The sequence below is a fragment of the Oryza glaberrima genome, chromosome 9 (genome assembly GCF_000147395.1).
Source record: "Oryza glaberrima chromosome 9, OglaRS2, whole genome shotgun sequence".
NCBI lineage: Eukaryota > Viridiplantae > Streptophyta > Magnoliopsida > Poales > Poaceae > Oryza > Oryza glaberrima.
The window spans coordinates 20153911-20168062 of record NC_068334.1 but is presented as its reverse complement, the minus strand read 5'-3'; the positions used below and the strand labels follow the sequence as shown (position 1 = coordinate 20168062).

Genomic DNA, 14152 nt, shown 5'->3' with positions numbered 1-14152 from the left:
TTTAAAAAAAAAAACTTTACCGATGAGAGCATGCATGCCTCTGAAAAAGATCTACAGATTAATCAAGGATGTGATGCTCACTGTGAAGCAAATCAGGGAAGAATGCGTCCATTCCCATGGTGAGAAAAGGCTAGCGGCTGTGCTATGGATAACGTGAAAATATGAATAAAACAACTGGCAAGAATTTTAAATAAACTTTCATATACAGAGATGTTCTGCAGTGCTACTTGGCAACCAACAGCTACAATAGAAAAAAAGAGAATGTATGGTGGCAACTGTGGCTGCCAAAGCCGCGGTGTAGCACCTCCTATGCTTGCATAGTGTATCATTCATTTATGGTTTAAAGGTCAACTACGAAAAATAGACAACGTTGAAAAGTACGTACTAGTAATAAAATCAATTCTATATCTCAAATTGAAGTTTTGAAATTTAAATTTTGACCGAGATGAGATTGATAAACTACCCAAGTTAGCAAAGTATGAAAGTCTAAAAGAAATTGCACGCGATATGCTATTGTTATTCAAGATTGGATGAAGGATGACACCTCGACGTAGATATGATGGTGCATAGATGCGTCATTTTGTCGTCATAAATTGTGTGTGCGCGACACCATTGTTCTCCGAGATTCTCAAGGTCCCTTGTAAATTGATTCGTATATGGCCATTTCCAACCCAAAACACTAGACATAGTTTTCATAAACTTTATATCATCAAGAAATTAATACTATACACTACTCTTTCAATGCAAACACTATTTTTTCATACTTAAATTTAATGCTACTTATCACATGATGTCTTGGATGTTGTGTAGAAATCATGTCTCACGCAAGATTCGGTGTCCTTCTCTTTTCTCATTTATTCACTTGTCACATCACATCATTTTTCATTCATGTAACAACTTATTTAATATTATGGACACTATCCTAATCATTGGGTTAGGAATGGCCTACTACACCTCACATAGGTTCCAAAAAGCTTGGATGAACGAATTGACCGTCGTCCTGCAGCGGTTAATGACTCACGTAATCTCGTTCATTAGCTCTTGACAACAACAGATATGGTGCAGTGGGCGCCCATGCCGTCACGATAAGGTCGTCCACGTCAGCTCTCACGCCACGTGGCCACCAATCCAGCCATGAATTGGATCCACGCCACGTGCATTCGTGCAGCCAAGCCCATTTTCCGATCGAATCCAACGTGAAAGCCCAAACTAGTGATTATGTGGGCCTAAGAAAGAAAAGCCCATTACATTTACAAGATAAATAGGCCGAAAATATACTGGGCCGCGTATTCCCACAAAAGCCTGGGCCCAAGCGAACTTCTCAACCAAAACCCTACTACTATACTCCACTCCGGCGGCGGCAAACCGAGCACCCCCACCCACCTCCGCGTCGCGCGCCATGGCTCTCCTCCTCAAGCCCAAGCGCCACCTCTTCCCCTCCTCCGCTCGCCACCTCCGACGTCTATGCGACGCCGCGCCAACCCTGGCGCCGCCGCCGGAGCCGGAGCCAGAGCCGGAGCTGGAGCCGGAGCCCGCGTTGGCTCCGTCGCTGACCACCGCGGAAACCAAGCTCTTGGACGCGCTCCACGCGGCCCTCGTCGACCACCGCCGCGCCCACCCGGCCGCGCCGGTGCCCGCCACCGCGCCCTCCGAGCCGCCGCTGCCGGAGCTCTCCTCCGCGCTCTCCGGCCTGCTCGCTTCCCCGCCTTCCCCGCAGCTCCCGCTCGGCCTCCTCCGCCGCCTCCTCGCGCTCCGCCGCGGCGTCCCACTCCCCGAGGCGGTGGCGTTCTTCCACCACGTCCTCCCGTCGCTTCCGCCCGACTCGCTCCCCGCCTTGTACGCCGCCATGATAGACCTGCTCGCCAAGCACCACCACTTTCCCCTCGCCCGCCACCTGCTCGACGAAATGCGCGAGCGCTCCGTCCCCATCTCGGCGCAGCTCATCCTCGCCCTGATCCGGAGGTACGTCCGCGCGGAGATGCCGTCGGAGGCTTCCGACCTCTTCCGCCGCATGGAGGAGTATGGCGCCGGGGCTCCCGACCCGGCCACGCTTGCTTCTCTTCTTGGGGCGCTCTCCAAGAAGCGCCTTGCCAGTGAGGCCCAGGCTATGTTTGACAGTTACAAGTCCGTCTTTACGCCGGATGTTGTGCTTTACACAACGCTGGTGCACGCGTGGTGCCGTTCTGGGCGGCTCGATGAGGCCGAGCGGGTGTTTGCTGAAATGCAGCAAGCTGGGGTCACACCAAATGTGTATACATACACAGCGGTGATTGATGCAATGTACCGTGCAGGGCAGGTGCCCCGTGCTCAGGAGCTCCTGTGCCAGATGATCGACTCTGGGTGCCCGCCGAACACAGCGACGTTCAATGCCATCATGAGGGCGCATGTCAAGGCTGGGCGATCCGAGCACGTTCTGCAGGTGCACAACCAGATGCGGCAGCTCGGCTGTGAGCCCGACATTATCACATACAATTTCTTGATGGAGACACATTGTGGGAAGGGGCAGAGTAACCTTGATGCTGCGATGAAAATGCTCACAAGGATGATTGCCAAGGGTTGCATTCCTGATTGCCACACATTTAACCCCATGCTGAAACTGGTCCTTGTGCTTGGCAATGTAAATGCTGCCCGGAAATTGTATGAGCGGATGCAGGAGCTGCAGTGCAAGCCAAATGTCGTCACATATAATTTGCTTATGAGATTGTTCAATTTGGAGAAGTCAATGGACATGGTGCTGAGGATAAAGAAGGACATGGATGCACAGGGAGTGGAGCCAAATGTGAATACTTACGCTGCTCTAATAGAGGCCTTCTGTGGAAGGGGAAACTGGAAACGTGCACACATGACGCTGAGGGAAATGGTTGAGGAGAAAGCCCTTAAACCCACAAAGCCAGTCTATGATATGGTATTGGCCCTGTTGAGGAAGGCTGGTCAGCTCAGGAGGCATGAAGAGCTTGTGGAGATGATGGTGGACCGGGGTTTCATCAGCCGCCCAGCTAATGATGCATTGTGGAGGGCAATATCTGCTTGATGATCTTTATGTTTATTATGTTATTGGTGTGCAATCTCATAAAAAAGGTATTACATTGTGATCTGTACCCTACCTCATTGAGGAATAATGATGCTTCCTGGGTAAAATGATGAGGTTGCCGAACTGAAATTTTTCAGAATGCCTGTTCTTTGGCTAGTGTGGTTATAGTCCTTATGGAGTGGGTTGCATGTGGATGTTGGGGGTAGAGACTATACATAGTTGTGAAAGGAAGAAACATTTTGGTTTTTTGTTCAGAACTTGTGACAAAAGTTGATCTGGTAATCTGTGGCTTGCATTTCTGATCGTGCAGATTCTGATAATCAACTATTTCAATCACTCAACAATATATGTTGACTGTGATCTGGAAAGTAGTACGTACGACACTTATTTGGTGAAGGAAGCGTACCTTGTACTATGCAAATTATTTGAACTTTACAGGAAGAATTAATGTTAGGATGGTTCGATCTTTAGCAGTTGGTATTATGTGGCTTCATGGTTTGCATTAATTAACAAACGTGCTGACTTAATATCCAGATAACAGCAGTCCTTGCAATTTGAACTGCTGTAGAATGTAGGCAAATCCTATGTCGTACGACTACAACTTAACCGTGTGTACTATCTTCGATCTTATGGAAATTATATTCCTTCTAGAAATATTAGTCTTGCTCTAGCTTGAGAAGTTTGTGTTTTCTCTGAATTCTATCTTTATGAGCTTACCAAATTCACCGTGCAGAACCAGTTGTCTTTATAGTATAGTGGATTCTGTTTGAGCTATGCTCTCACTTGCATGATTAACTAGGTGCAACATGTCTCTCAGTTTTTCTTGCAGGGAGTTTGCATCTGGAATATCTGCAAAATGTCGGCTGATAGAATCAAACAGCAGGGGTCAGCCTTGTCTCATGGGTGATCACAGGATGGCCTCCCTGTTTCTGCTGTTGTTTCCATGGACTGTTGAGATATGATTGAGATAATCTACGCGGCTCCAAATCTCATTTCCAATGCTTATCTGGCACATCAAATGATCTCCTCTATTGTATTTGTGTAAGTACCCAGGTACAAAAGGCAAGCAAATATAAAACAAACTATTATGATCTGTACATGGGCCATGAGCCCATGAGTAATCTATAGGACAAAATCAAAGGTCAGTAAGCACCGCACAAGTACTTTTTGCAGCTTAATATATGTTAATCATGCTTCAACAACATCACCTTTTTCTGAAACTGCATGCTTGGCACTATCTTACACTTTCCTTTAATCAGGTTCTTTATTTCTTTTCAGGTAATGCAAGATTCACTTTTGTGGTGTTGGCATGCATGCATGGCTCACCGAATGGCCGGTGCGTCTTGTTAGGCCGGTTCATGCAACTGCATTTTTTGCACTGGTACACCGCTCTGACTCGATTCGCCTATCAATTCCAAGCCTAAGCTTCCTAGCTTGCAAGCAATCACATGGCAGTAGGGCATCTTTTCTCGCTTGGAATCATCTACCGGGGAACTGTCAGGCATGAGGCACAACCGGACACAGGGATATGCCTCTCCAAGAAATGAAATAGGAGCAAATTGGTCAGAATCTTGTTTGAGCCTGTGGGCTAAGGTCTACATGTGAACCTTTTTCCTTCGCCGTGTGAGGGACTCCAGCTTCTTCCCAGATCCCACTGCCTGGTTGGTTTGTGTTAGTAGTATGTTACTCTCTGCAATTAGATTAATTAACCTGTGACTGAGCCTGTTGGAGCAAGCGATCATCTTTTATGTTTGCCACCACCTCATCTCCTCTTTTTCTTTTGTTTATTTAATTTAATCTGATGCATGGATGTAGCATTGTACTATTGTACCTGCCTACCTGGTTTGTCCCAATGATGGCATTTGCGCTTGCCAATCTACTGTTTGCTTCTGCTAATTAACCCATGTTCATATGACCGCAGCCTGTAGGCTTAAGCTGTCAGTCAACTTGCTCAACACTGGAAATGCATGCAAAAATTTGCTCTCCAGCTTACCATTTACCAACGAGACGTAGCTAAAATTTAAATTAAAATTTTATAGTTGATTTTAATGTTTTTCCTTCATACTTTATTTTTTAGCTTGGGCTTTTAGGTCATCAAGATAATGTGTATAAAAAAGTTTTATCTACAAATTATCTTTTTTATGACGGTTTATAATCAGCTGTAGGGCATCGATTGCTTGGTTGTTTTAGCTTCTTCTCAGCATTCACCTGTGAACCAACGAAGCAATCAAAGGGACCACATCACCACATGCGCACAGCGCACAGTAACCAAGAGCAGCATGTATCGATCCGGCTAAATCCAAGTGGATTTTTCACTCTGAATTTCCTGACCACCTGCTTCCTCATAAAAATATACCAACAAATATATAAGGCATTCTAATATTACAAATCTAAATATTTTTTTTTGTTTGGATACATTATATCTTGTATTCCATCCGTTCTATTTTAGACGCAGCTATAAATTTTCGTATTCAAATTTAATCGTTTGTCTTATTTAATTTTTTTTATGATTAATATTTTTATTGCTGTTAGATGATAAAATATGAATAATACTTTATTTGTGACTTATGTTTTTTAATGTTTTTTTAAAAAAATTAAATAAAACAGACGATTAAAATTGGACATGAAGGGCTTGTTCACTTTGATACTATTTTCAACCATACCTTTTTTTTTAAGTTGCCAAAATAATGTCTACGTTTAGTTTGTTGCTAAATTTGGTCAATACACAATAAATTCTACCAAAATTTTGGTAATATTGCCATCTTGCCAAAATTTTGGCATTGCCAAAACTTGGTAAGGTTTATTTTGGCTACAATCTAAATGTTGTTTTTTTATGGGACCAGGGAGTACGAGTTTACCCCGGCCTGAATCCTGATGACCTGACCTGACGCTGAGCATGAGCAGTAGTGAGTGAGGCAGTGAGCCTCACCACCAAGACGAAGAAGATCTCCTCCGTTGCTTTCGAGGATGAACGGGTCCCATGCGCTACCCTCCAAACCCCCCTCCCTCCACTCCACATTGTTTCTCTCTCCCGCCCTATATCAACCCACGCTGCTTCCAAAACTAGGGCGATGCGCCTCAGCTCGGCGTTCGTCTCCAAGCTCTCGCAACCAAACCGCCGCCATTTTTGGCCGCTTCTATACCAGCTTCCTTGCTTAATTTGCTTGCCTCCCGTGACAACAACCTCGTCGTCTCCCCTCCCTGAGCTGTCTTGGGTAATTCGATCGATGGGCGCCGCCGCGACGGAGGAGGCGGTGGTGGTGGTGAGGGGGGCGCCGCCGCCGCCGTCGTCGGGGAAGAGGAGGTCCACCACGCTGCTGCACCTCTTCCAGCTCGAGAAGCCCGACGTCGTCGTTGGTGCGATGCTGCTCCCGCCGCCGTCGCCGGAGCCCGAGGAGGATCGTCTGATCACCAAGATCGAGTCGTGCAGCCGGGTCTTCACGTTCGTCGATGGTGGCGGCGCCGCCGGGGGGGAGTCCGGCGAGGAGAGGGACGCGAAGACGGAGGCGCTCGGTGAGGTGCTCGCCGCGGTGAGGGCGAGCGGGAAGAGGAAGCAGGGGCTGGACCACCGGGTGATGGTGGCGCTGGTCAAGATGGTCGCCGCCAACCTGTTCCGGGCGATGCCGCCGTCCGCCTACCCGTCGTCGCTCCCGCCGCCGTCCGACGTGCTCGACGACGAGGTCCCCGTGATGGTGCTTCTCCCGTCGTGGCCGCACCTCCACCTCGTCTACGACGTCCTCACCGCCGCCGTCGCCGCGGCGGACGCCAGGGCGCTCCGCAACCACGTCGACCGGAGCTTCCTCGCCGGCCTAGTCACCCTCTTCGCCTCCGAGGACCCGCGTGAGCGCGACCGCCTCAAGACCGCCTACCACCTGCTCTACTCCAAGCTCACCGGCGAGCGCGCGTTCATGCGGCGCACCATGGCCGCCGCGCTGCTCCGGTTCGTCTACGACGCGTCCCCGGCGGAGGCCGAGCGCCACTGCGGCGTCGGCGAGCTGCTCGAGGTCTGCGGCAGCATCATCAACGGCTTCGCCGTGCCGCTCAAGGAGGAGCACCGGGCGTTCATGGCGCGCGTGCTGCTGCCGCTGCACCGGACGCGGTGGGTGCACACGTACCACCGCCAGCTCGCCTACTGCGTGCTCCAGTTCGTCCACAAGGACCCCGGCCTCGCCGGCGCCGCCGTCAGGGACATCCTCCGCCACTGGCCGGCGACCAACTGCCAGAAGGAGGTGCTGCTCATCGACGAGCTCGAGGAGATCGTCGAGATCCTCGACCAGCACCACTTCGACAAGCTCGTCGTCCCCGTCTGCTCCCGGATCGCCCGCTGCGTCAGCAGCTGCAGCTCACAGGTTTGTGTTCTTGCTCCATTTTCACCATCGATTTTAACTACATTTTCACATTTCAATTATTACTGCTTGCTTCCAACATGCATAATTACCTCTTGCTTCCAACATTTTCTTGTACATTTTACATGCTAGGATCAATCAGCACAATTTTGTGGAATTCAGTTTCAGAAATCTAAACTTTGAGCAGTTGAAATTGAAAATTAATCTGAAAAATGGGTTTCAGAATATACGCTGTTAAGCAAAATTTCAGTGAACTTTTGAGCAGATTCATCTCAGTGATCCATTCTGCCCCCCATGCTGTTAGTGTGGTACATGTGGGGAAAAAAGTTCGGTGTGATTGAAAGTTTCGATAAAAAGCGGCTTTATAAAGCGTCGTCACTTTAATCTGTCCACTCCACGTACAGCGTTCGTGTAATTCAGTTTCAAAAATAAACTCCATTTTTACGCAATCCAATCCATCTTCAAAATCCCAACCCATTCAATTTCTGAATATCCATTATATTCTGAGTACTGAACACTGATGATGCTCTGCTCTGCATCTGAATATACTAGTAGCTGTAGCAAACTGATCTAAAGCTTCTGCATCTGAATATACCTGTAACAAACTGATGATCCAAAGTTTTCGGTAATAAAGAGGGATATGATTCCGATTGCACTTTTCTTGTCGTGTAATCCAGCCTTTGTTGATATCATCAGTACTAGTAATAGTAGCATTAGTTGTTGCCATAGTGGTTGCTGTGTGTAGTTAACTTCAAACTTCCAATTTTTATATCGTATTAAATGTTTGGATATATACATGGAGCATTAAATGTAGATGAAAAAAAAAACCAATTGCACAGTTTATATGCAAATTGCGAGACGAATCTTTTGAGACTAATTACGCCATGATTTGGCAATGTGGTGCTACAGTAAACATTTGCTAATGATGGATTAATTAGGCTTAATAGATTCGTCTCGTAGTTTATAGGCGGAATTTGTAATTTATTTTGTTATTAGTCTACGTTTAATTCTACAAATGTGTGTCCGTATGTGTTAATTTTTTTTTTTTTGCCAAAACAGCTAAACACGGCCTAACTCACACTCACTTTAGCAGGTTGGAAAAATAATCAAATCTTGGACTAGCAGTTGCGGTGTTAATTTCGGTGTGCTGTGTGTGATTTTGCAGGTGGCGGAGAGGGCGCTGTACGTGTGGAACAACGAGCGGTTCGTGGCGATGGCGTGCGCGGCGGGGCCGGCGGCGATGGAGGAGCGGATCCTGCCGGCGTTCGTGGCAAGCATGGAGGCCAACCTGGAGCGGCACTGGAGCAGGTGCGTGCAGCAGGTGACGGCCAGCGTGCGTGCGCTGCTTGACCGGGTGGCGCCGGGGGCCTACGCCCGCTGCGCCGCCGGCCTCGCCGCGCGCCTGGCCGAGGCCGACGCCGACGCCGCCGCGCGCCGCGCACGGTGGCGCCGCCTGGAGCTCGCCGCCGACGCCGACGCCGATGCCAAGTAGCGTAGCAGTAGTAGTTCGCTTTGTACATGCCAAAACAAGCAAGCAAGCAAGCAACGATATGTGTTCCGCTCGTACGTGTTTTTGGTCGTGACCGTGTAACTCGTCGTGGTGCATGCAGCGAGATGGAGGTGAGCGTTTTTATCGGTAATCGTAAAAACTCTTTAGATTCGCAGCCATGTTAAAGTCTGATTGATAGAGGTCTACACCCTACCCATATCCGTTTCTATCTTAGATGGAGATAAAATTGTTTGATTAAAATCTACTTTCTCCGTCTCTGCTGTTGACTTTTTTAAACATGTTTGATCGTTCATCTTATTTAAAAAAATTTAGGAATTATTAATTCTTTTTCTATCATTTGATTTAATGTTAAATATACTACTACTTAAGGTTTTGAATAATATTTATAAAAATTTTTAAATAAGATAAACGGTCAAACAGAAAAAGATGGAGTATTTTAGAAGAGGTGGAATTGAAACGGGAGCTGCCCTAACCATGTCTCAAAATTATGTAAGGTCAGTTAGGGGAAAAGGACAAAAGCGAGCAGGTGAGGAGACGCGACGCAACAGCAAATGGTGCGCGGGCGTGTCACGGGCGGGGGTGAGTTCACGTGGGCGCGCGTCGTGGTTTCGGTGGTGGGCGTTTGACCCCTGCAGGATTTCGGCCTTTGGGCCGTCGCGTCTGTGGCAGCCCGTGCTGTTTTGTTGGTTGGTTTCATGGATCCCGGGCGGATAGAGAGTGTCAGCTGAGTCGTCGCCTGCCCTGCATGTCTCCTCCAACGGAACGGCCGACGCCAGTGTCAGCCTGTGCACTTGCAGTGCAGGCGAATGCATTACACAGGGCACACCGGACACGTTACCTGGTTACCGCCAGTAAAAACTAGGGCCTCTCTGCCACGGCAACTAAGGGTCTTCCAGCCAGCAGCTAGCTTTATAAGGTGGTGGTCTAGACCATTTGAGTTCGAAGCCTCACCCCTTCTAATTATTTCTTAATATTCGTGTCTTTTTTTTCACGCTTACCAAATCTAGATTGTTGAGAGGGCAAGATCGGAAAGGAAAAGAAAACGACAGCATCGATCGGTACTGCCTCTATCCCAAAATATAGCAATCTAGTACGAGCTGAGACATCCTAGGGCTACAAAAATAAACACATCTTAGGTTACTACATTTTAGGACGGAAGGAGTACCTCTGCGAGAAAAGATAAGGGATGTGAAAGTGTGAAAATTGTATTTTTCGAGTTGATATGAGCCTCTTAACATGTTGGGACAGGGCTTGCAAAGGCAATCCCTGGAGAGCCCAAGGATGGAGGTGTCGATGCAGGCAAATCCTAAAATTTCAGTATTTTTTTAAGCAGGACAAATTACTCTCTAACTTGACTACAACTTACAACTTATGTTCCGTTCTTCTCCCAAACAAAAATTAGATGAAAATTAAGATTTTCGTGACACGTTTTTTAAACTGTTAAACGGTGCGTAGTAGTATAATAATCTTGTATTATGTTTGATTTTTATAGGGGAGGGAGTAGCTATGAGATTCAGTCTAGTCATGAAATCTTCTCAAGACAATATTGAGGCGGGTGAATGTTCAGGAATTTCACAGAAGAGTATAAGCAGAGCAGAGCCAACAAATGGGCAGTTGTACGAATCCGCCTCTCCGTGCATATGTCAAATACGACAATAGTACAATACAGATGCGATTGTGAACCGGGTTGGTCGATCGATCGCCGGCGGCAATTTCCCATCAACTTTCAGGTTCTGGTTGCCGACTTGCCGTCATCAAACTTTTCGTCTGAAAGAGAACTGCATCCATAACTACTACTTGTAGAGCAGGAGCAGTATACCTGATGGTGAAATTGATTGGTGATTGCCCATTAGCAGTTATAGATGATACAATCCATTCCCGGCCTCCTCACCTCACGGCGTTGATCGGTAAACGTACACCAGTGTTATCTATCTGCAGTATTTGCAGTTGAAGCACAATCATGGATGAATGATCGATCGGTGTAGCTGTTGCCATGTCGGTTTTGGCGCGGAGAGGGCAATAGCCTATCCGCACCTTTTTTACAAAGGCAGTACTTCCTCCATCCTAGAATATAACTATTTTTGAGGTAGACACGGGTATTAAGAAACTAGGTATAAATGATTAGAGGAGGGTTGTGAACTTGTGATTGGTGGAGAAGAGAAAGTAGGTGAAGAGAATGGTTGTGATTGGTTGAGAGGAGAGGGTAGGTGGAGAAATAGCTTTATTTTGGGACAAACTACCATGCTAGAAATAGGTACATTTTGAGACGGGGTGGTATAAATTTTAACCTTTGCGCTAAGAGGAAACTATTCTAAATTTTTGAAATGATGTTCTTTCGTTATTTGCATGGCACTCAAATGGTTATAAAAAATTTAAGAAGATATATTAATATGTGATGTATCACTCTATAAATATATAAGTTTAAATTTAACTTTTACATATCACAAAGAAAAAAAATTAATTCCCAATCTAATTTATTTTTTTTGTTGTGATAAGTAGAAATTGAATTTAAATTTGCATTAGTAAGCTATCTGCTATGATGCAGCTTGCCCTCAACAGTTGTAGTCAAGCTGCCACAGGAAAATAGACGCATATCGTTGTAATTCCTCACCCGTGGTAGCGACACAAACCTGCCTGCCGCCACTGTAGGCAAAGGCCTGTGATGATGTGCACGCACTGCTTCTCAGACAGGGAAAGCTAACCGGATCGACGACTACAGGTAGCTAGCTATAGCATTAGCAGCCGTTGGATAGATATATACCAATGATTGTGTCGACATTATATTGCACACTATTGAAATGTTGAATGGAAATATGAAATGAAATGCAATGCCAAATAGCTCAATACCTGAATGATTAAAGAATTCTTATCGTATCGTTTGGCGATCTGAACTTTTAGTGTAGGAGTAAGACTGAATTCTTGAGCTAGCCTGGCGATCTGAATGTTAATTAGTGATTGGCAGGCAGGCGCCAACCAGCTTGGAGTGATCTGCGGGAGATATAAAATCACTCGAGTGAACATCCACTCGTTTATTGTATGTCAACTAAATTTTTTTATAACTATTTAGATGACATATATCATAAACGGGTAGATATCCCCCGAGTGATTAAAATGGTTTCCGGTGAGCTGCGTGCTCCATTTCCACTTTAAAACCCATGTGTATCTCGCGCCAAACTCGCTAGCTGCGCTGCTCCCGTTTTCGCGCGAAAGCAAGCAAGCAAGCAACGGCGGCGGCGGCGATGCTCTCGTTGGCCACCCGACTCCGGCGAGTCGCCGGCAAACTCGCCCGCTGCTTAGCTACCTGCGTCTTCGCCACAGGTAATAGTTTACCTAGTGTCAATTCTCTTTCAGATTATTGTATGTAGATATGCATCAGATCACTGACGATGTGTGATATGATGTGTTATTATTTGTTGCCTCTGCATGCGTGCAAGCCGGAATGATGCTAGGCGCCATTGCTGGCGTCATCGCAGGCTTCGTCAGCGAGGACGGGTTGCTCCAGGGGACGCTGATCGGGGCCATCTCCGGAGCTTTCATCGCCATGGAGGTCGTCGACTCGCTCGCCAAGATTTGGTGCTACGAGGAGTACTCCATCGCCACTCGAGCTCGCCTCATGGTTAGCTATCTTCGTGTTTCTTGTCAGAAAAAGAATGTTCATCGCCATGGCTGCAGACTAACCGATCTCCTGCGTAGCTCAGCTGCTTGTGTTCTGGAATCTTGTGATTGATCGCCTCACCGTGCGCACCTCGGTTTTCCCTACCTTAACCACGGTGTTGGATAGCCAGGTACTATCTCCGTTTCAGGTTGGTTATAAGATGTTTTTGACTTTGATCAAAGTTAAATTGTTTTAAATTTGATTAATTTTGTAAAAAAATAATAATATTTTCAACGCAAGATAAATTTATTATGAAAATATATTCAATTATTGATTTAATGAAACTAATTTATTATTATAAATGTTACTTTATTTATTTATAAACGTAGTTAAATTTGAAGTAGTTTGACTTTGATCAAAGTCAAAACGTCTTATAATGGAGGGAGTAGTAAATAAGAAAATATTGTCACTTCCTGAAATTCATCATGCGGATTAATTAATTACATTCTGTCTACCTGAAAGCACCATACAGAACATTTTCAAATGAATCTTTTGAGTGAGTATATAAATTCAAGAACAGTCTGTGATGTGACAAATGAAATTTATTGCCTTTTGTATTAAGTAGTATTAAAACAATTAATGAAAGCGCTAGCTAACAGTGTCATTGATGAATATCTAGTTGAACGCGGTGCCGTCGCGCCATAGACGAGCAGAGGTGAGCGGCGACCTGACCGGCCGGAGTTACCCGGTGGTGATGGGCATGCGGCTCGCCGCCGTCGACCAGCTTCCGGTGATCAAGCTCACGGCGGCGCAGACGGACACCACCGGCGCCTGCCCCATTTGCCTTCACGTACGTCGCCGCCGTCGGTCCACAATTAACACTCCCCCATCTTCCATGAACAAATGTACAATCAGAGATGCATCATTTACAGTTTATTCAGAGTTATTTTGCTTCTCTTTTTTTTTCCCCATTTTGTCGTAGGATTTCAAGGCCGGCGAGATTGCCAGGAGATTGCCGGCGTGTTGCCACATCTTCCATTTGGGGTGCATCGACAACTGGTTGCTGTGGCATGCCCTATGCCCAATGTGCCGTCGTCCTGTCAACTAAATGCAGGTGTACATAGTACATATGTAGACTTGCAAAAATAACTCAGGAAACCTAGAAACCTTTTTGTTGCACAAAGCATTTAACAAGAGTTTAATTTTTTTGCGACTCTGTTTCTTCATTTTCTACATAGCCCAGCATGAATAAAGCTACAGTTTCAGAGATAATAAATACGTATACACACCACTGCACACACGGACCCAAGAGTACTTGTGGTACACATTCTTAAGTTCTTGAAACATGCTCGAAAACGATATCTCACGGACCCAAGAGTACCTGTGGTACACGTTCTTAAGTTCTTGAAACATGCTCGAAAACGATATCTCATGGATCCAAGAGTACCTGTGGTACACGTTCTTAAGTTCACATGCTCGAAAACCATATCTCACGGACCCAAGAGTACCTGTGGTACACATTCTTAAGTTCTTGAAACATGCTCGAAAACGATATCTCAGGAGAAATCGAAAAGAACCTCACAAAAAAGAATTTCAGGTGTGTTTAGTTCACACCAAAATTAGAAGTTTGGTTGAAATTGGAACGATGTGACGGAAAAGTTAGAAGTTTA

At 46.2% G+C, this 14152-nt stretch overlaps 3 protein-coding genes across 5 annotated transcripts; all 3 read left to right on the top strand.

Moving 5' to 3' along the window:
* The first annotated feature begins 1355 nt into the window (after window positions 1-1355).
* Window positions 1356-4995, top strand: LOC127783630 (pentatricopeptide repeat-containing protein At1g20300, mitochondrial-like). 2 transcript variants are annotated; one of them, XR_008019366.1, is made up of 3 exons: window positions 1356-3078; window positions 3849-4172; window positions 4310-4992. XR_008019366.1 is itself a non-coding variant. In XM_052310818.1 (2 exons), the coding sequence occupies exon 1, from the start codon at window positions 1400-1402 to the stop codon at window positions 3029-3031; it is 1632 nt and encodes a 543-aa protein (XP_052166778.1). In that variant the 5' UTR covers window positions 1356-1399; the 3' UTR covers window positions 3032-3078; window positions 3849-4995. The 2 variants fall into 2 exon arrangements, 1 of the variants encoding a protein (XP_052166778.1); XM_052310818.1 differs by having other exon boundaries at window positions 3849-4995.
* Window positions 4996-6085: 1090 nt separating this feature from the next.
* LOC127783896 (serine/threonine protein phosphatase 2A 57 kDa regulatory subunit B' alpha isoform-like) lies at window positions 6086-8975 on the top strand. The gene is made up of 2 exons (XM_052311046.1): window positions 6086-7380; window positions 8543-8975. The coding sequence occupies exons 1-2, from the start codon at window positions 6103-6105 to the stop codon at window positions 8867-8869; spliced, it is 1605 nt and encodes a 534-aa protein (XP_052167006.1). The 5' UTR covers window positions 6086-6102; the 3' UTR covers window positions 8870-8975.
* A 3081-nt stretch (window positions 8976-12056) lies between these two features.
* LOC127785248 (NEP1-interacting protein 1-like) lies at window positions 12057-14017 on the top strand. Of its 2 annotated transcripts, XM_052312681.1 has the most exons (5): window positions 12057-12205; window positions 12322-12503; window positions 12586-12672; window positions 13162-13332; window positions 13465-13767. In XM_052312681.1, exons 1-5 carry the CDS (start codon window positions 12127-12129, stop codon window positions 13588-13590), a joined length of 645 nt encoding a protein of 214 aa, XP_052168641.1. In that variant the 5' UTR covers window positions 12057-12126; the 3' UTR covers window positions 13591-13767. The 2 variants fall into 2 exon arrangements, with proteins under 2 accessions (XP_052168641.1, XP_052168642.1); XM_052312682.1 differs by lacking the exon at window positions 12057-12205 and having other exon boundaries at window positions 12225-12503; window positions 12581-12672; window positions 13465-14017.
* Window positions 14018-14152: the final 135 nt, after the last annotated feature.

Bases quoted from the DNA above. Each gene is read 5' to 3' on its own strand.
- LOC127783630 (XM_052310818.1), top strand. From the start codon at position 1,400: ATGGCTCTCCTCCTCAAGCCCAAGCGCCACCTCTTCCCCTCCTCCGCT.
- LOC127783896 (XM_052311046.1), top strand. From the start codon at position 6,103: ATGCGCCTCAGCTCGGCGTTCGTCTCCAAGCTCTCGCAACCAAACCGC. The intron at 7,381-8,542 runs GTTTGTGTTCTT...GTGATTTTGCAG, and splicing joins TCAGCAGCTGCAGCTCACAG to GTGGCGGAGAGGGCGCTGTA.
- LOC127785248 (XM_052312681.1), top strand. From the start codon at position 12,127: ATGCTCTCGTTGGCCACCCGACTCCGGCGAGTCGCCGGCAAACTCGCC. The intron at 12,206-12,321 runs GTAATAGTTTAC...CATGCGTGCAAG, and splicing joins TACCTGCGTCTTCGCCACAG to CCGGAATGATGCTAGGCGCC. The intron at 13,333-13,464 runs GTACGTCGCCGC...ATTTTGTCGTAG, and splicing joins CCTGCCCCATTTGCCTTCAC to GATTTCAAGGCCGGCGAGAT.